Source organism: Leucoraja erinacea, chromosome 17 (genome assembly GCF_028641065.1).
Source record: "Leucoraja erinacea ecotype New England chromosome 17, Leri_hhj_1, whole genome shotgun sequence".
In the NCBI taxonomy this organism is placed as follows: Eukaryota; Metazoa; Chordata; class Chondrichthyes; order Rajiformes; family Rajidae; genus Leucoraja; species Leucoraja erinaceus.
In genome coordinates, this window is record NC_073393.1 from 11,047,551 (window position 1) to 11,069,183 (window position 21,633).

Consider the following 21,633-nt stretch of genomic DNA (forward strand, 5'->3'; position numbering starts at 1 on the left):
CGGCCCGAAACGTTGCCTATTTCCTTCACTCCATAGATGCTGCTGCACCCGCTGAGTTTCTCCAGCATTTTTGTGTACCTTCGATTTTCCAGCATCTGCAGTTCCTTCTTGAACGTCTACCTCAGCTGTATGTTCTCACCGTGGATGCAGGTGAAGATGGCTGGCAGAATCTGGTAGTGGGGGATAACGATGATGGGAATAAGAAAGCAATAATAATATATATTTTTTAAATAATCATGTATTGTCTTTCTACTGACTGGTTGGCACGCGACAAAAAAGCTTTTTACTGTACCTTGGTACATGTGACAATAAACTAAACTGACACTAAACTGAAACTAATATAGATTAGGATAGGATTAGTGGGAAATAAAGAGCTAGGCGGTCAGCACGAACTCTATTGGCCGAAGGGCCTAATTCCATGCTATTTCTCTGACTGCTGTGGTATGTGCATTGAGGAATGGAGGCAATCTGCTGGGCTTGGTCAAAGGTACCCAAGTTATGAAAGAGAGACCTTTAAAAAAGCGAAGAATAACACAGGTTTAAAATGCAGATTGAATTTATTCATTTATTTATCTTTGTGGTTCATATTCGGGATTTGCATTTAATTAGCAGCGACGGTCTCATCGATCCAGCTTCGGAGCTCCGTCACACGGGCGTAGACCCCGGGACTCTTGGTAGAGCAGAACCCGCTGCCCCAGGAAACGATGCCGACCAAGTTCCAGACATTGTCCTTCTGACAGACGAGCGGACCGCCAGAGTCACCCTGTACACAGATCACAACCCCTGACTTAGTTTCATTCCTTTTTAACAATTGAATGAAGGGACATAATGCTGAGGCTTTATAAGGTGCTGGTCAGGCCGCATTTGAGCAGTATTGTGAGCAGTTTTGGGTCCCATAGCTGAAGAAGGATGTGCTGGCATTAGAGAGGATCCAGAGGGGATTTACGAGAATGATCCCAGGAATGATTGGGTTAACATATAATGAGTGTTTGACGGGATTGGACCTGTACTCGCTTGAGTTAAGAAGGATGAGGGGGTCCTTCTTGAAACGTACCGAATAGGGAAAGGCCTGGATAAAGTGAATGTGGATGTTTAGGATATTTTCATGAGTGGGAGAGTCTAAGACCAGAAGCCATAGTCTCAGAATAAAAGGATGTATCTTCAGTATACGACAAACCAATTTAGATCATTATGCGGGATGTCCTGGCAAATCCGGGACAGTAGACAACCCTAGCGGGTGGTGAATCTGTGAAATTCTTTGCCACAGAAGGCTGTGGAAGCCATCAATGGACATTTTAAAGGTGGAGATTGACAGATTCTTGATTAGCGGATATCAGGGTTATGGGGAGAAGGCAGGAGAATGGGGTTGAGAGGGATAGATCAGCCATGATTGGATGGTAGAGTAAACTTGAAGGTCCGAATGGCCTAATTCCACTCTTAGAACTTATAAAATTATGAAGGTTTAGGGACCTTGGAAGAACCTCATACCATGCAAGAAGAAGCACCAGCTGCACCAGCGCAGATCATCAGGTCCGTGATTTTATTATTCCAGTAGTGCTTGCAGTTAGCATTGCTGAGCAGAGGAAGTGCCGCTTGCTGCAGTCTGTCAGGCCGTTCAATAGCTGCAGGAACATTAGATGGCACGTGTATCAACTGTCTTCATAACTTCAATATTGAAACCATAATAAATGCTTTAACGGTCACGTTACAATGAAAATAAAATAACATATTTCATCTTCAGACTTCATCTGGGGTGGCTCAGTGGTGCAGCAGTAGAGCTGCTACCTTACAGCGCCAGAGACATGGGTTCGATCCTGACTACGGTTTTTGTCTATACGGAGTTTGTACATTCTCCCTGTGACTGCGTGGGTTTTCTCCAGGTGCTCCGGTTTCTTCCCACATGCTAAAGACGTGAAGGTTTGTATGTTAATTGGTTTCTGTAAATTGTCCCAAGCGTGTAGGATGGAACTGGTGTACAGATGATCGCTGGTTAGCGTGGACTCGGTGGTTACAAGGGTCTGTTTCCACGCCCTATCTCTAATATAAACCTTACTAAATAAATCTCACAAAACAAGATATGATAATTTTTCTAATAAAATGCAGTTGTTGTTTATCTCCATACCCAGAATGTCTCCTCATTATAAGAATTAAGTGCTGGAGTAACTCAGTGGGTCAGGCAGCATTCCTGGAGAACATGGACAGATGACATTCCAGATTGGGACCCTTCTTCAGACTGATCAGCCTGAAGACGTGTCCCAACCTAAAACATCACCTATCCATGTTCTCCAGGAAGCTGCCAGTCCTGCTGAGTTATTCCAGCACTTTGTGTCTTTTTTTGTAAACCAGCATCTGCAGTTACTCAAGTCCGCTCATTGTAAATGGTTCAGTCAGGTTTAAAGTCTCCTGTGATGCAAAAGATAAAGAAAACAAAATTGTTCTTTGCAAACCAGTAGAAACAATGTTTTTACAACACAAATTGATTCATTAACATATTTCTATAAGTTCATTTTTTTGAAAATCCAGCTTTGCTAATGTTCAAGTAGAGTATCATAAAAGTGATAGTTTGTCACTGGACAAAAGTGATGGTTTAACAGCAGTTACCTTGTGCTGTTGTGGAGTTGTAAGATTTGAACCCTGTCCCACAGACTTCTGGCAGCAGGATTCTGGGCTTTAGACTTTAGAGACACTGCATGGAAATAGACCCTTCGGCCCACAGTGTCTGCACCGACCAGCGATCACCCCATACACTAGCACTATCCTACACTCTAGGTGTAATTTACAATTTACAGAAGCCAATTAAACTACAACTACACTTGAAACATAGAAACATAGAAAATAGGTGCAGGAGGAGGCCATTTGGCCCTTTGAGCCTGCACCGCCATTCATTGTGATCATGGCTGATCATCCATAATCAGTAACCCGTGCCTGCCTTCTCCCCATATCTCTTGATTCCGCTAGCCCCTAGAGCTCTATCTGACTATCTTTTAAATTCATCCAGTGAATTGCCCTCTAATGCGTTCTGTGGCAGAGAATTCCACAAATTCACAACTCTCGGTGAAAACGTTTTTTCTCATCTCAGTTTTAAATAGCCTCCCCCTTTATTCTTAGACTGTGGCCCCTGGCTCTGGACTCCCCCAACATTGGAAACATGTTTCCTGCATCTAACTTGTCCAGTCCTTTTATAAGTTTCTATAAGATCCCCTCTCATCTAAATTCCAGTGAAATTGAGTCGGCTGATTGTATCAGGATTGCAGATGGATCGTCCTCATTTATTTTAGAAACAAGGAACTGCAGATGCTGGTTTACTAAAAAGGACACAAAGTGCTGGAGTACCTCAATAGGTCACGCAGCATCTCTGTAGAAGGTTGTCTGAACTGCTGAGTTACTCCAGCATTTTGTGTCCCCTCTAACTTGTCAAAGCCCACACAATCGCTGTGATGTGTAGGATCACCTTCCTCCATGACCAGGGCAATGATCGTTACAGCGTTGATATCATTGCTCACTTCCACGGGTGTACGGTTGAAAGCATATAGTTGCATCACGGTCTGGTTCAGCACCTCGAACGTCAAGGAACAAAGGAGGTTACAAAAAAGTAATGAACACTACCCAGTCCATTACGGGCGCTGCCTTCCCCACCATCAGAGGGATCTATAGGAGGCACTGCCTCATAAAGGCAGCCAGCATGACCAAAGCCCCACACCATTCTGGCTACACTCTCATTTCACTCCTACCATCTGAAAGAAGGGAAAGGAGTTTGAAAACTGTGAACACCAGATTCAGAAAGAGCAGCTTCCCATCGACCATCAGATTTTTGAACACTGCAAAACACTAACACCAACTAATTTCAGGAGCGGCACGGAGGCGCAGCGGTAATTTTGCGGCCTCACAGCCCTGAGACACGGGTTCGATCCTGACTACGGGTGCTGTCTGCACAGAGTCCGTATGTTCTCCCTGTGACTTTGTGGGTTTTTCCCACGTACTCTGGTTTCCACCCACACACCAAAGACGTGTAGGTTTGCTAGTTAGTAGGATAGTGCTAGTGTACGGGGATCGCTGGTCGGGGTAGAATTGGTGGGCCGAAGGGCTTGTTTCCACACTGTATCTCTAAACTAAACTAAACTAAACCAAATTATAAACTGTCTTTGTTTGCACTTAGGACTTTGGGCTTTTTTTTTCTTCTTTTTTGATATAGAAATAGAGAGAAAGAGAGGGTAGAAAGTTACAAATAAAAAAATAAAAAACACAGAAAAACAAAGGAGGTGGAATGGATTACCTGTAATACGTCAATGGAGATAGGTTCATAGATTATAAAGTATAGCTTTTCATCTGATCCTGAGTTCAAGTTTCAGTTGGGTCCTCGTGCTGTGCCAATCTATCCCTTCAGATAGTTAATGAATGGAGCCCAGATTTTATCGAAAAGATCTTGTTTGTCCATTAAGACAAGTCTAATTCTTTGTAAGTATAGGGTCTCCGACATTTCCGTAATCCACATTTTAATTGTGGGGGTTGTAGGGCCTTTCCAAAATTTTAATATTAATTTTTTCCCGATTATTATACTGTAGTCGAGGAAATTTCTTTGGTTTGTTGTGAGTGTTAAACTTTGTTCTGATATTCCAAGTATTATTAATTTTGTGTCTGGGTCCAGTTTTGTATTAATAACTTCTGAAGTTATTTCAAAAATATCAGTCCAGAAATGTTTAAGTTTTATACATTGCAACTTTGGGCTTTTTTTGCCACTACTTTGGGATTATTAATTTGAATTAATTATATGTTTTTTTTTGTGTTTACAGGTCTGAAATACTGCTGTAAGTAGGAATGTCATTGTTCTGTTCATGGTACACAAGACAATTAAACATTCTTGACAATTTCAAGGGAATCTTTCCACCCCCCTGCACTGTTCCCCGTCAAGGTCAGTGTGCGGAGACATGCACAACTTCAGCAAATTTTAAAAAATCACTGTAATTTCAGAAGGTTTCAACTAACGTACGGTAAGCTTTGCTTCTTCCCCATCCTGTTGTGACGCACATCATTCCATCGGGGTAGTTATCTGATGCCGCAGCGAGGCAGACGGGGGATACTTGACTGTTGAAACGAGCAGGAGATGCCAGCTTTACCACAGCTACGTCATAATTAATGGTGAATCTGTTCCACTTTGGATGCGTAATGACCTGCAACAAAAGGAACAAGGATGATGGTGTGCCCATTACCCACACTTTAGCTTGGCACGTTCTTGTATCTATATGCATTGTGTTTACAGACTTATGAGACCTTCTTCAGTCTGAAGAAGGGTCTCGACCCGAAATGTCACCTATTCCTTCGCTCTATAGATGCTGCCTCACCTGCTGAGTTTCTCCAGCAATTTTGCCTATCTTAGATTTTTCCAGCATCTACAGGTCTTTCTTAAATAAATGAGTAGAAAATAAATAAACTTGTAAACTAAAATTGGAAACAGATCAATGCATACCATAGTTCAGTATGGTACTATTCTGTTCAGCACTGGTGCTAGTGTTCCACAAATCACCTTCAGTTTTTCTTTCCGAATTTGATAAATTGTATGATATTTTGAGATAATTAATCGGGATTGTTATTGTATTCTCTCTTATTTTCTCTGTAAATTTGAACTAAAATGGCCCTTGAGGCCAAGCTTAAATGAGCCAGTTATTTCTCACATGATGTTAGTGAGATAAGGTTTTTAAAAATGTAGTTGCTTCTAGCTGTTTATTTAGTTGCTTCTCAGCTCTGAATATTTAACAGTCTTGAGACTTACTTTATTTTGTCCTGGCTGTGAGCGTTGATCCAAATGGTATGTCAGCATTGACACTTCCAGAGAGGTCACACATTTTAATGTGAAAGGTCGAATTCTGTTTAGTTCATATTTATATATGTGCTTGAGCTTGTCTTTTCATTCTCTGCAAGTAATGCTTATTGCTGGAAAGTCTGCGTGCCAGGATGGGGGGACATTACAGATGCAAATTAAACAGGGCTGGATTGAAAAAAAAGGACACAAAGTGCTGAAGTGACTCAGTGGGTCAGAGCAACATCCACTGGAGACCATGGATAGGTGACATTTTAGGTTGTGACCCTTTTTCAGACTGGATTGAAATCAGGACCTTCATGGCTGAGCGATAGATAGGCCTGGATGCAGTGGACGTGGAGAAGATACTTCCACTCGTGGAAGAGTCGAGGACCAGAGGCCCTAGCCTCAGAATAAAAGATCTTTAGAAAGACGAGGAGGGATTTCTTCAGTCAGAGGGTGGTAAATCTGTGGAATTCATTGCCACAGAAGGCAGTGGAGGTCAAGTCAATGGATATTTTTAAGGTGGAGATTGATGGATTCATGATTAGTAAGGGTGTCAGGGGTTATGGCAGTAAAATGGGGTTGAGAGGGAAAGATAGATCTGCCATGATTCAATGGCAGAGTAGACTTGATGGGTCAAATGGCTAATTCTTCTCCTACAACCCATGAACTAATGGATGTGATGTGTAAAATATCTGTGCTTGCCTCTACTTTTTACTTTTATTATCTTCATCTAAACATGAAATATTTTTTGCTTCTGCATGCTATCAATGTCTATTGCTATTGTGATGTATTATTACTAATGGTATTTTTTTAAAGTAGTGACACTATTACAAAAGCTGCAGTCCCCACCAATGCATTTATCCAAGGCATCCAGGGTAGTGGAGCATGGTGACTCTTTGCATGCGGGTCCCAGCTGAGGATGTACTATCATTCACCTCAATTGTTGCTCTCTTATAAATCTCCATTCTCGTTGCACAACTTGTAGTATGATTTGATTCTACTCGTAGATTGTGTGATTTGACCACGTGGCATGCAAACAAAGCTTTTAACTGTATCTCTGTACATGTGACAATGATAAACCAATACCAATACTAATTTGTGTGATGGTTATCATGTTTAGATATATATTGGTATTGGAGATTGGAACACCTTTCACTTTTGGACACCTGATACGTGGAATGCTGTGTTCTATTTGTGTGGCGTGCAACTCTGTGCATTGTTTGAATCCTAACAACATTGTAATCTAAATGTGAGCTACACTCCAACGTAACCCTGGTTTACAGAAGGATACGTACCTTGGCAATGGACATGGACATCTGGTTCACTTCTGCCTTTGTGCTTTTGTTATGGGCACCCACAATAACAAAATCTTCAGTACTGCACACGGCAAAAACAAAAACAAAAATGACAGTGAGTTCGCTTGTTGCAAAATCTCAGCATTTCCAAGCTTCACTTTCTGAAAGGAATTAAAATCAAGTACTTTTCAGTCAGTCATTTTCCTGTCGTATTTTTCCCAAAGGTTATCCCTGTGAGGATCCTGTCTTCATTAGATTAATGTTCTTCCCTACAACTGTAAGCTTTAATTTAGAGTTTACAGCATGGAAACAGGCCCTTTAACCCACTGAAGCTAGATTGAAGAAGGGGTCTTGACCCATAACGTCACCTATTCCTTTTCTCCAGAGTTGCTGCCTGACCCGCTGAGTTACTCCAGCATTTTATGTCTGTCTTCAGTGTGAACAAGCATCTGCAGTCCTTCCTACACCTTTAATCCACTGAGTCCACGCCAACCATCGATCATCCGTTCACAGTAGTTCTATGTTATTCCCTTTTCACATCCACTCCTGACACACACAGGGCAACTTTACAGAGGCCAATTAATCTACAAACCTGCGCGTCTTAGGATGTGGGGAGGAAACCGGAGCACCAGAGGAAACCTATGCAATCACAGCATGAATGTGCAAACTCCACACAGATAGCATCTGAAATCAGGATTGAACCCCATTCTCTGGTGCTGTGAGGCAGTGGCTCTACCAGCTGCACCACTGGGCAGTCCCGAGAAAGTTTTCCCTGCCTCGGAATTCATTTTGAAAAATAATATCAGCCAAAGCTGCGCCATTCCTCAGGAATAGAGCAATGATCCACCAACGCATTTCTCTCTCTTTCTGCAGATGACTTACCTCACACCACAATGCGCGGCAGTGACGACCCAGTTTTCATTGATCAAGGAGCCACCGCAGAAATGCCATCCAGTGCCACTCTGTTACACAAAGAAAAATGGTCACTGAGTTTTACCATTGAAGCGCCCTAATGTCCTCATACTGGAAGTAGTTTTGAGTGGAATAGATGGAAGCGATGACGCCCTATTACAAAATGGACAAGAGGAACCAGGACTCAATTAATGAGGCAAGGAAATCAGCAAAGGTGACATTAGATCACCAACAGAGGACTTCCAAATAAAGAGTGGAAAATGAATACATTCTTATGCATTCCTCAAAGAAATGCTTTGAATTTCAAAAGATGCTATGAATAATTTAACACTGAATCTACATTTAATCTACAAGATGCAGTAGAAAAAGGGACGAGCATTGTGCAGATGGGGTTAATTGTAGCAATTTCAACAGGTCTAAATTCATTTACTTTTTCTAACCAGCTCCATCACATTAGCTAACCTGCAAGGAAACCTGCCAGGGCCAGGATCCTGGAATGGCCTCTTCACCATTGACAATTCGAGTATAGCCTGTGACAACAGGGGCGATGACTGGAGCTCCACAACCTGCGCCTCGATAGAAAGAAGCAATTAAATATTATGAACAATGTCTGTTTTTCCACACAACATACTCCATTCCAATGATTAAGACGAGGACTTGATTTCAAACAGTACTACCGTGAGCGACTCCAACAAATGCGAAGCAGGAGAGAAGCCAGATGAATGCCATGGCTTAAATTACAATGTGTTTCACGAGATTGGTGATTGGTTTTATATAGTCTGGTTGCCATGAACCTTACACTTGCAAAGTCACAACTAGATAACAATGTGTGTTCTTTATAAAGTTAAAAATCACCATCAAAGCAAATTAATGAGTGCACATGCTGCTTATTTCTTTCCAAAGTAAACAGATAAAATACAAAAAATACAAGGTTATGACAAATCCGATGAAAGTTGGCAAATGTCCTGAAAACTTGAATTTATTTTAATTTAGAGATACAGTGCAGAACCAGGACCTTCGGCCCACCGAGTCCGCACCGACCAGTGATCCTGGCATACTGGCACTATACTACATGCTAGGGATAATTTTACTGAAGTCAATTACCCTACAAATCTGCACGTCTTTGGAGTGTGTGAGGAAAATGAAACCTTCGCTGTCACAGAGAGAACATAAAAACTCCGTATGGACAGCACCCGTAACCAGGATTGAACCCGGCTCTCTGGCGTTGTAATGCAGCAATTCTATCATAGAAACATAGAAAATAGGTGCAGGAGTAGGCCATTCGGCCCTTCGAGCCTGCACCGCCATTCAATATGATCATGGCTGATCATCCAACTCTGTATCCTGTACCTGCCTTCTCTCCGTACCCCCTGATCCCTTTAGCTACAAGGGCCACATCTAACTCCCGCTTAAATATAGCCAATGAACTGGCCTCAACTGCACCACTGTGCCGAATCGCTGCACCACTGTGATTTAGCCAAGTGCTGTTTGCACGCCTGCTGATTTTGTGTATAATTTCTCAGTACTCAGGATTCTAGCATTTTTGGTGTTCTGTGATCATCTGAATGGCTAATGCAAGTTGCTTCCTGATACAGCCTCCAAACGTCTCGTTCCCCTGCCCCATACTGCCTCTTCTATCTCCTTCCCAAAATCCGTAAGCAGGACTGTCTACTCCGCCATTCATTCACGGCTGATCTATCTTTTGCTCTCAACCCAATTCTCCTGCCTTCCCCCCCATAACCCCTGACTCCCGTACTAGTCAAGAATCTGTCAATCTCTGCCTTAAATATATCCATTGACTTGGCCTCCACGACCATCTGTGGTAATGAATTCCACATCTCCCACAGGCCTCATCTCCAAATACCTTGATTCCATCTTATCCCACTTATCCAGTCCCTTCTGCATCCGAGACAGGGCAACTGAATGTCATGAATAACAATGAATGATACATAAAACAAGTAGCATTTTTCTTGCAAAGTGTTGCTTAAAATTCATGTTGACCCTTTGAGATGCTTATTATATCTTTTCTCATCCAGGAAATAAGAGATTAATTCTTGATAATTTTGCTTTTCCTTTAATAGGTTTTCAAATATATTGGGAATAACGCGCTTGTTCATTTAATACCAAAACTTGATTTACACGCTTGTATTTTTGGAATAACGGGCTCCAATTTACACCTGGCAACATAGTCGTGTAAGTTTAATTTATCCATTTTTGTATTATACACTGCTTTTCAAGTAAAATAAGAGGTGCCTGCATATAATAATGATTGTTTTTCTTCACAAAGCCCGAAAAGGGTCATGATGTTTCTTGGAGATAATATCTTGTGCCACTGTTTTGATCTTTGGAAAATGCCATTTTTTAGCTTCAGAGATGTGTTTGCACAGATGTGCCCTCAGCAGGCCTTGAAGAAAATAAACTTTAGTTTAGAAATACAGCATGGATAGGGCCCTGAGTCCACACTGACCAATCGAACATCCATTCTCACAAGTTCTATGTTTTCCCACTTCCATATCAACTCCCTTCGCAGTAGTGACAAAGTTCAGATGCCAATCAACCCACAACCCTGCATGGCTTTGGGATGTGGGTGGAAACTGGAGCACCCAGAGGAAACCCATGTAATCACAGGGATAACGTACAAATTCCACACAAAAAGCACTAGCGGTTAGGATCAAACCTGGGTCTCTGGCGCTGTGATGTAACAGCTCTACCAGCCGCACCATTGCACGGAACGTCCTGGTGAATAAAAATTCAACTTTTTTATTTGCTAAGGTAACAATTTCCCACATGAATGGCACATTCTCAGGCAACTGAAATTTTCATTGGAAACGTCATTAAAAAAAACATTGCGTAAAGTTTTTTTATATGTTTATACCATCACTACCATCTGCACTGGATGAATTAAACGTCCATGAAGATCGGGGGATGTTCAATGCAAGTGGCTTATACCCAACAATACTTGTGTTGTCACAAAATGCTGGAGTAACTCAGCGGGACAGGCAGCATCTCTGGAGAGAAGGAATGGGTGACGTCACCCATGCAGAGATGCTGCCTGTCCTGCTGAGTTACTCCAGCATTTTGCGTTTATCTTCGATTTAAACCAGCATCTGCAGTTCTTTCTTCCACAATGCTTGTGTTGTGCTTCCTGCAATGTTTTACATTGGCTCAAGATTCAGCTAGCCTGCTTCATGCCCCACACACACGGAGTAGTGGCCCCCCGACGGAAACCAAGATATTCCGGCATCTGTGTTCAGTTCACCTCCTTCAACCTCACCGACAACATCCACTGATCTCCTCTGCAGTCACTTGTGTCTTTGTATTCAGTTCATGTTTCTAGGTGCTCAACTACTGAGGAGCAAGAGGGGCGGGGCCCATTTTCATAGCATATCAAAATGTGTTTTTCATTATCTAAATTGTTACTTTCACACTCCTATCATTAGCAAAAAGCACATATCCTTCTTTAGTTTAGATGGTTCCTATCTTTTAAAGGCACTTCCTTTACTTCAACTAGCTATGCCTTATAGTCTAAACGCCTCCTAAATCTATCTATTGTCTCTCCTGATATGATATATGTTACCTTCACTATATTGGCCTCTTTTTCTCATTACACTTCCCCAGTATGTATGTTCCTGGGTTATTCATATTACAAACCTACAATTGTTCTTATTTCCAGCATTTCCTATCACCCATGAAGTGGATAAATCTAATAAAAAGGAAGTACAGATGCTGATTTATACCAAAGATAGACACAAAATGCTGGAGTAACTCAATGGGTCAGGCAGCATCTCTGGAGAAAATGGATAGGTGGTGTTTCGGATCGGGACCTTTCTTCAGTCTGTTCTGTCAATATCAGATAGTAAACGTATTCACGTACCAGGAATAAGCTGCCCTCTGCTGGGGTTCAGGTGTGTCCAAGGTGCATAAGAGGTGAAGGAATGGACAAGGCATGGACTAGGTTCCGCTCCAGTTGGCATCAGCCGCAGAATTTCAGATAGGACTACACTATTTACACTCTGCATTTAGGAACATCAATGCTTTGGACTTCAAGAATTCTGAAGCACTATTGCTTTAGATTAGTTTAGTTTAGAGATACAGAATGGAAACAGGCGCTTCGGCCCACAATGTCGATGCCGAGAAATATATTTGTTGGATTTGTACATGCTCACCTCCCAATATTCCATATGCTGGGTCCTTGGGATGGATAAAATACAACAGTCAGGGTAGGAAGCAACTGCAGATGCTGGTTTATAACGAAGATAGACACAAAAAGCTGGAATAACTCAGTTGGTAATGTCTCAGGTCGAGACCCTTCTTCAGTCTCGACCTGAAACGTCACCCATTCCTTCTCTCTAGAGATACTGCCTGTCCCACAGAGTTACTCCAGCATTTTGTGTCTACAACAGTCAGTTGTGGTTTAAACAGCAGATAATCACTCATTCGGAGAGCTTCACACCAAGAACAGTGCAGAGAGTGATGAGTTAAACAGAGATGGTTCATACACACCTGTGGCAGAAAGCAGGGCTTTGCCCCTGCTCAGGAAGGCAAGGTCGGTGTATGTGGCCTCCTTGCTAACAGTGTTGGAATCCAATTCAGCTCTGGAGATACCGGAGGTGAGAACCATTTGTAGAGCCCAGCAGCACAGCAGCACGGTGTTACACATGATACCTGCAGGATAGAGGCACCACAGTTAACTGGAAGCAGCCGCCCTGGAAATGTAATCAGCTTCTATTAATGCGCAGTACAATAACCATACTGGTTTTGGATTTCAAGTACTCATTCAGGCTTTTGTTAAAATGTGGCGAGGCTTTGGGGAATACATTCCAGACCCACCTCTCATTCAGTCATTTGTTGCTCAACTCCCTTTTAATTGTTCTAGTTATTGTACTCTGCCACGAGAAATGGGTCTTCAGTAAGTTTCCGTGAATAGGTTTCCCTGCACCATCTGCTGGAAGCTTTCACTATAACAGGCTAGAAATTCTACTGTAGAGCACCATTGTTTAGAGTGCTGTGCGAATAGATTTCAGCAAAAGCAGGTTGCATTCTCCTGCAGATTTGTCGCTGGTCCTCTGCGTGCACGGCACACAAACACTCACTTGGTCAGCATGGCCGTGTTGGGTCGAAGGGCCTGTTTCCATGCTGTACGACTCTATGACCATGGGCTGAGCTGCCAGACAATAACATTGTCTCCCGTTTAAGTAACCTTCCTTTAAGTTGCTTAAGTTGGGATGGCACGGTGGTGCAGCGGTAGCGCCAGAGACCCGGGTTCGATCCTGACTACGGGTGCTGTCTGTACAAAGTTTGTACGTTCTCTTTGTGACCGCCTGGGTTTTCTCCAGGTGCTCCGCTTTCCTCTCACGCTCCAAACACGTACAGGTTGGTAGGTTAATAGAGTTTGGTAAAATTAAAACTTGTCCCTAGTGTGTAGGATAGTGCTGGTGTACAGGGTGATCGCTGGTCGGCGGTGGCCCGCACTATATCTCTAAAGTCTAAAGTCTAAACTTCCTCTACACTAGTTCTCACTCTAAACATCCCACCTCCAATTACTTCTGTGCCTCTGGTCGTAGGCTAAAGTTCATTCTCACAACTGCAAGAAAGTTTATTGATGACAATATCACTTACACAAATTCTCATGCATGACTGAGACTGGTTGCTCAATGTTTCAATAGTTTTTTATTAACGCATGTTCAGACGTACAGCGACTTTCTAGTTTTGTATACAGTTTGATAAATTATTCCTATACATAAGCACAATTCTTGATTAAGTACAAAGTGTATAGAAATAGTCCACTGAGACCATATACAATAGCGGCTAGGTTTTGGTGACATTTTCAAAGTCCAAGTTGCTTTAACTGCAGCTGGCCATAAGGGCCCTTTGTCTTGGTGATGTTGCAGGGTCGGCCTGGCCAAACAAAGCTGTAGGTATCCTCCACCGCTGCTCCACTGGTCTGTGTCGCTGCAGGCCGCGTCTGGTCCATGCGCTTGGTCTCCTGGAGCGGCGCCCGATCCAGGTCGTCCAGCGAACCGTCATCCCTTTCCATGCCCGGCCACCATTCAGCCTTCGTGTTCCAGTGGTGCCTCCTGCAGCCGACCGCGAGGGTGCCAATGATAAGACCAACTTTGTTAAAAATTGTTTCATCGTGTGGGGAATGGATAAGCTGCATGTACCAAGTCTTTTGCCCAAGGTAGGGGACTCAAGAACCAGAGAACATAGGTTTAAGGAGAGAGGGGATAGATCTAATAGGATCCAGAGGGGTAACTATTTTAATAGGAGGGTGGTGGGTATGTGGAATGAGCTGCCAGAGAAGGCAGCCCGAGTGGGCAAATGGGATTAGTGTAGATGGGGCATCTTCGTCACCATGGATGGGTTGGGACGAAGGGCCTGTTTCTGTGCTGTGTGACACAATGACTTGGTGACTCTGGGCTGAACCATCAGACAATACCATCATCTTCCTTTAAGTAACTTCCTCAACACCGGTACTCACTCTCCACATGCCACCTCCAATTACTTCCATGCCAAAGTCTGAAGAAGGGTCTCGACCCGAAACGTCACCAATTCCATCGCTCCATAGATGCTGCCTCACCCGCTGAGTTTCTCCAGCATTTATGTCTACCTTCGATTTTTCCAGCATCTGCAGTTCTTTCTTAAACACTTCTGTGCCTGGTCGGGATCTACAGTTTAGTCACATAACTGCTGTATCTTATGCTGTTGGAAATCAGATCAATCCAGAAGACGGCAATTTTTATCTTATTTCAGAGTGCTTTAGACCCTGTGAACTGCCTAGGTCTACTGGACGATTTTATTGGGTTTTCAAAGCTTTTCACGGTACCTACTGTAGGCCCATGTGACAATAAAGTATGATTGAATCATTTAATCATTAATTGGATTAATCTGATGGGAGAGAGCTGCATTTGACAATGGGCAAAATGACCTCCTTCAAAGGCAATATGAAGAAAGGTCACGACACAAAACGTCACCCATTCCTTCTACCCAGAGATGCTACCTGTTCCGCTGGGTTGCTCCAGCATTTGGTGTCTATCTTTGGAGATATGAAAATAATGCTTCAAGCTTTTGATGATTTACAAAGATTTGAAAGTTACTAATACCATCATGTTCCCACAACACAATTGTAACTTAAAAATTGATCATAAACTGAAGAAGGGCTAACCTGAAGAGGGGCAGCAAGAAGGCCAAGCACTGCCATAAGCTCAGGATTGAGGAGCATTTCAACAACAACTCCGACCCCCGACGCATGTGGCAAGGCATCCAGGCCATAGACCCACCAACACCACCCCCGCATCCAGCGACGCCTCCTTCCTTGAGGAGCTTAACCACTTCTATGGCCGCTTTGACAGGGACAATCTAGAGACAGCCATCAAGACGGTGCTCCCTGCCGATCACCAGCCCCTCACGCTCACCCCCTACGATGTGTACGTGGCACTGAGTAGGACTAATGCACGTAAAGCCTGGTCCTGACGGCATCCCCGGGCGCGTCCTCAGGGCCTGTGCTGCGCAGCTGACAGACGTCTGGACTGACATCTTCAACCTGTCACTTGCCCAAGCAGTTGTCCCCACGTGCCTTAAAACCACCTCCATCGTGCCGGTGCCAAAACACTCCACTGCGGCAAGCCTCAACGACTTCCGCCCAGTTGCACTTACTCCCATCATCACCAAGTGCTTCGAGAGGCTGGTCCTGGCACACCTCAAAGGCTGCCTACCCCCCACATTGGATCCCTATCAGTTTGCCTACCGCAAGAACAGGAGTACGGAGGATGCCATCTCAATGGCACTTCACTCCGCCCTCTCCCACCTCGACAACAGAGACACTTACGTAAGAATGCTGTTCATCGATTACAGCTCAGCATTCAACACCATTATACCCTCTAAACTGATCACCAAACTCGGTGACCTGGGCATCGACCCCTCCCTCTGCAACTGGATACTGGACTTTCTAACCAACAGACCCCAGTCTGTGAGGTTAGACAAGCACACCTCTACAACCCTCACCCTGAACACCGGCGTTCCACAGGGCTGTGTGTTGAGCCCCCTCCTCTACTCCCTCTTCACCTACGACTGCACACCTGTACATGGTACTAACACCATCATCAAGTATGCAGATGATACAACGGTGATTGGCCTCATCAGCAACAACGATGAGTCGGCCTATAGGGAGGAGGTCCAGCTCCGAGCAGCATGGTGCGCTGACAACAACCTGGCCCTTAACTCCAAGAAGACCAAGGAGCTCATTGTAGACTTCAGGAAGTCTAGGGGTGGCACGCACACCCCCATCCACATTAACGGGATGGAGGTGGAATGTGTTTCCAGTTTCAGGTTCCTGGGGGTCAACATCTCCGATGACCTCTCTTGGACCCACAATACCTCAACACTGGTCAAGAAGGCTCACCAGCGTCTCTTCTTCCTGAGGACACTAAAGAAGGTCCATCTGTCTCCTCAGATTCTGGTGAACTTCTACCGCTGTACCATCGAGAGCATCCTTACCAACTGTATCACAGTATGGTATGGCAACTGCTCTGTCTCCGACCGGAAAGCACTGCAGAGGGTGGTGAAAATTGCCCAACGCATCACCGGTTCCTCGCTCCCCTCCATTGAGTCTGTCCAAAGCAAGCGTTGTCTGCGGAGGGCGTTCAGCATCGCCAAGGACTGCTCTCACCCCAACCACAGACTGTTTACCCTCCTACCATCCGGGAGGCGCTACAGGTCTCTCCGTTGCCGGACCAGCAGGTCCAGGAACAGCTTCTTCCCTGACTGTTACACTACTCAACACTGTACCTCGGTGATTGCCCTCACGGTGATTGCCAATCCCCCCCCCCCCCGGACACTCCTCCCACCAGGAAAAAAATACTATGACTGTATGCACGTAAATAGATTTATTTATTGCTCATATTTATGTCACTCTTCTAGGGAGATGCTAACTGCATTTCGTTGTCTCTGTACTGTACACTGCACAATGACAATAAAGTTGAATCTGAATCTGAACCTGAAACGTCACCCATTCCTTCTCGGCAGAGATGCTGCTTGTCCCGCTGAGTTACTCCAGCATTTGTGTCAATCTTTGGTTTTAACCAGCATCTGCAGTTCCTTCCTACATAAATTACGTGGTGTTTTGTTAAGGGAACACTGATGATGCTAAACTCATGAGACAACCACAGGTCCTAAATGGGGAAGAGACTGAGATTTAACTAGTGTCTTTGGAAAAAGGCATTATTCAACAATATGAGTGCCCTCCAAGTAATTGCTTTCAATTAATTTAGTTTAGCTTAGAGATACAGCATAGAAACAGGCACTGCAGCCCACCGAGTCCACACCAACCATTGATCACCCGTACACTAGTTCTATGTTATCTCACTAGTATGTTATCCTACACACGGGGCAATTTACAGAAGCTAATTAACCTACAAACTTGCACATCTTTGGGATGTGGGAGGAAACCAGAGCACCTGCAGAAAACCCATGCGGTCACGGGGAAAATGTACAAATTACACACAGACAGCCCCCGTAGTCAGGATAGAACACTGGTCTCCGGTGCTGTAAGGTAACACCTCTACTGCTGCACCAATGTGCCATCTAGGATAATTAATAAGGGAGGATAAACAGTATTTAAAAATTGCAGACTTGATATTACGTTATTTTCATTGAATCTGTTCAGGAAAACGTGGATTAAAGTCACTGTTCAAAGAGCTAGGAAAGACAATTTCTATTTATTATATATTTGTAGTCTACAATATAATAAAGCCTATGATAACTTGGAGCAAGCTAAAGGAATTTTGTAACTCCTTAATTACAAATTACAAAGTACAAGCTTGACATGGTGGCGTAGTGGCAGAGTTGCCAGAGACCTAGGTTCGATCCCCACCACGGGTGCTGTTTGTATTTTTGGTACATTTTCCCGGTAACCATGTGGGTTTTCTCCAGGTGTTCTGGTTTCCTGTCACTCTCCAAAGATGTACAGGTTTGTAGGTTAATTGGCTTTGGTAAAGATTGTAAATGGCCCCTGGTGTGTAGGAGTGTATGTGTATTGGGATCGCTGTTTGGCGCGGACTCGGAGGGCCAAAGGCTTTGTTGCCACACTGTATCTCTAAACTAAACTAAACTAAACTGAATAAATGACAATATTCTATATTGTCAATTCAACTTTTGGGGAAACCTGCAACAAATAAATAGCTGGAACACCATTCCATGTTTGTTTTTCACAAGTAGGTCTAAAAGTTTATTTCAACAGCAAAATTACAAGTTACACATGGAAAGCACTACATTATCAATCCGTATACATGCTTCTTAAGCAGAACTTAAATCAGCAGATAGTGCAACTACAAAACTAGTTCTTGCCCAGATGACAGTCATGACCAATTTTCCTACAGTAGCAAATTGCATTAAAAAACCTGCAGTAACAAATGGCACATGGGTCGCAGCAAGGCAGTGGATGGCCAAAGCAAGACTCCAAGTGACGCACACATCTCCTGGGCGCTCGCTTTGATCTGTCCGTCTCCCCTGCGTTAGGCACCAGCTGCAAGAATAAACATTGAAATCAGTCACATACCATTCATTAATTATACACCAATACTGCAATATGAAGAACTAGTTGTATTTAATGCTGGAGTAACTCAGCGGGACAGGCAGCATCACTGGAGAGTAGCAATGGGTGCCAAAACATCATGTGTCTATATCCCTCCACAGATGCTGCCTGACCAACTGAGTTCTTACATAGAATTGTAAGGACGTAGTATACTATCGGCAAAAAAAGTGCTGGACGAATTCATCAGGTCAAACAGCATCTGGGGAGGGAATAGACAGATTGCCGTTTTGGGTTGGGACATTTCTTCAAATGCTTCTTCCTGTCTGAAAAAAAGGGTCTCGAACTGAAACGTCCTCGACCACCTGTCTATATCCTTTCACAGATGCTGCCTGACCAACTGAGTTCTTACAGCACTTTGTGTAAACACTTACAATGCAAAGAAAAGCAACTGACCTGATAATTGTAGAAACAAGGAACTGCAAATAATGGCTTACAAAAAAACTCAAAGGGCTGGAGTAACTCAGGGGGTCAGGCAGCATCTCTGGACAACATGGATGGGCGATGTTCCTGGTCGGGACCTTTCTTCAGACTGATTGTAGAGGGGGGGGAGAGAAAGCTGGGCCAGTGGTGAAAAGACAAACTGTGTGAGATAAGGATAGAAGAGGTGCAAAATGTGCAGCCAGAGGAAGGAACACAGGTGGAAGGGCAAAAAAAGGAGGGAAAGGTGGAGGGGGTTGTTTGTAGGTTAGTTGCCTTTTAGACTGTGGATAATAGACAATAAGTGCAGGGATAACCTTTCAAGCCAGCACCGCCATTCAATGTGTTCATGGCTGATCATCCACAATCATCCACTGATCATCCTCTTCATCTTTGGCCTTTGTCCAACCACCTGCCAATCCAAAATTAAAATTCTCACCTCTATCCACCTATCAATTGGCAGAGCTTGTCCTACCCCTACCTCTCTTGCAGCCCCCCCCCTCCCCCCCGAAAATACATTTGTAGTTTTCCTTTATTTTAAGTATTGAAACAAACGATAGACAATAGACAATAGGTGTAGGAGTAGGCCATTCGGCCCTTCGAGCCAGCACTGCCACTCACTGTAATCATGGCTGATCATCCACAATCAGTACCCCGTTCCTACCTTCTCCCCATATCCCTTGACTCCGCTATCTTTAAGAGCTCTATCTAAATCTCTCTTGAAAGCATCCAGAGAATTGGCCTCCACTGCCTTCTGAGGCAGAGAATTCCACAGATTCACAACTCTCTGAGTGAAAAAGTTTTTCCTCATCTCCGTTCTAAATGGCATACCCCTTATTCTTAAACTCTGGCCCCTGGTTCTGGACTCCCCCAACATCGGGAACATGTTTCCTGCCTCTAGCGTGCCCTATCCATTAATAATCTTATATGTTTCAATAAGATACCCTCTCATCCTTCCAAATTCCAGTGTAAATCCCAGTTGCTCTATTCTTTCAACGTATGACAGTCCCGCCATCCCGGAAATTAACCCTGTGAACCTACGCTGCACTCCCTCAATAGCAAGAATGTCCTTCCTCAAGTTTGGGGACCAAAACTGCACACAATACTCCAGGTGTGGTATCACTAGGGCCCTGTGGAACTGTAGAACTCTTTGCTCCTATTTTGTTACTCCTCTTGTAGTGAAGGCCAACAGGCCAATAACCAATTTATATCAAAGAAATGTTAATGGTAAGACCAGATGGGGGGGTCTGTGCATTTATGTAAACAAAGCATGGTGCACGGACTCCACCATCATCGAGAGTCACTGCTCAGCTAACCTTGAATTCCTCTTGGTTAGATGCAGACCGTTCTATCTGCCCAGAGAGTTCACCTCCACTGTTGTGACTGCAGCCTATATCCCTCCTGATGCTAATGCCAAGCTTGCAATGAAAGAGCTGCATACTGCCATTAGCAAACAACAGACGCACAACCCCGAGGCAGCCTTCATTGTTGCGGGTGACTTCAATCACTCCAACCTGAAGACTGTACTCCCCAAATTCCACCAACATGTATCCTTCCCCACTAGAGTAGACAAGACACTGGACAAAGTCTACACCAACATGGCTGAAGCTTACAAAGCCATCCCCCTCCCCCACCTTGGTCAGTCTGATCACGTCTCATTGTTCCTGCTCCCTAAGTACTCCCCACTCATCAGACGGGTTAAACCAACTGTAAGGACAGTTAAAGTCTGGTCAGAGGAAGCGGACTTCACACTTCAGCAGTGTTTTGGAAACACTGACTGGAAGGCGTTTGCAGCCCAGGCCACCCTTGACTCTCACACGGACATTGATTCCTATACATCCTCTGTTCTGGACTTTATAAACTCCACCATCAATAGTGTCACCTCCCTCAAACAGGTGACCATATACCCGAATCAGAAGCCATGGATGAACAGCGAGGTCAGGCTACTGCTGAAAGCACGGGACACCGCTTTCAGGTCAGGCGATGCTCGAGCCTACAGTTCATCCAGGGCTAACCTGAAGAGGGGCATCAGGAAGGCCAAGCACTGCCATAAGCTCAGGATTGAGGAGCACTTCAACAACAACTCCGACCCCCGACGCATGTGGCAAGGCATCCAGGCCATCACGGACTACAGACCCTCCAACATCACCCCCACATCCAGCGACGCCTCCTTCCTTGAGGAGCTTAATCACTTCTATGGCCGCTTCGACAGGGACAATCTAGAGACAGCCACCAAGGCTGTGCTACCTGCCGATCACCAACCCCTCACACTCACCCCCTACGACGTGTACGTGGCACTGAGTAGGACTAATGCACGTAAGGCTGCTGGCCCTGACGGCATCCCCGGGCGCGTGCTCAGTGCCTGTGCTGCGCAGATGACAGACGTCTGGACTGACATCTTCAACCTGTCACTTGCCCAAGCAGTTGTCCCCACTTGCCTTAAAGCCACCTCCATCGTGCCAGTGCCAAAACACTCCACTGCGGCAAGCCTCAACGACTTCCGCCCAGTTGCACTTACCCCCATCATCACCAAGTGCTTCGAGAGGCTGGTCCTGGCACACCTCAAAAGCTGCCTACCCCCCACACTGGATCCCTATCAGTTTGCCTACCGCAAGAAC

The 21,633-nt window shown here is 44.4% G+C and overlaps 1 protein-coding gene across 2 annotated transcripts; it reads right to left on the reverse strand.

Moving 5' to 3' along the window:
* Positions 1–551: 551 nt before the first annotated feature.
* LOC129705098 (chymotrypsinogen 2-like) lies at positions 552–12,859 on the reverse strand. 2 transcript variants are annotated; one of them, XM_055648494.1, is made up of 8 exons: positions 12,838–12,859; positions 12,511–12,672; positions 8,470–8,573; positions 7,978–8,057; positions 7,096–7,177; positions 4,988–5,168; positions 1,489–1,622; positions 552–763 (listed from the first exon to the last, which is right to left on the reverse strand). In XM_055648494.1, the coding sequence occupies exons 1-8, from the start codon at positions 12,842–12,844 to the stop codon at positions 602–604; spliced, it is 912 nt and encodes a 303-aa protein (XP_055504469.1). In that variant the 5' UTR covers positions 12,845–12,859; the 3' UTR covers positions 552–601. The 2 variants fall into 2 exon arrangements, with proteins under 2 accessions (XP_055504469.1, XP_055504470.1); XM_055648495.1 differs by lacking the exons at positions 12,511–12,672; positions 12,838–12,859 and adding an exon at positions 8,685–8,751.
* Between the last annotated feature and the right edge of the window lie 8,774 nt (positions 12,860–21,633).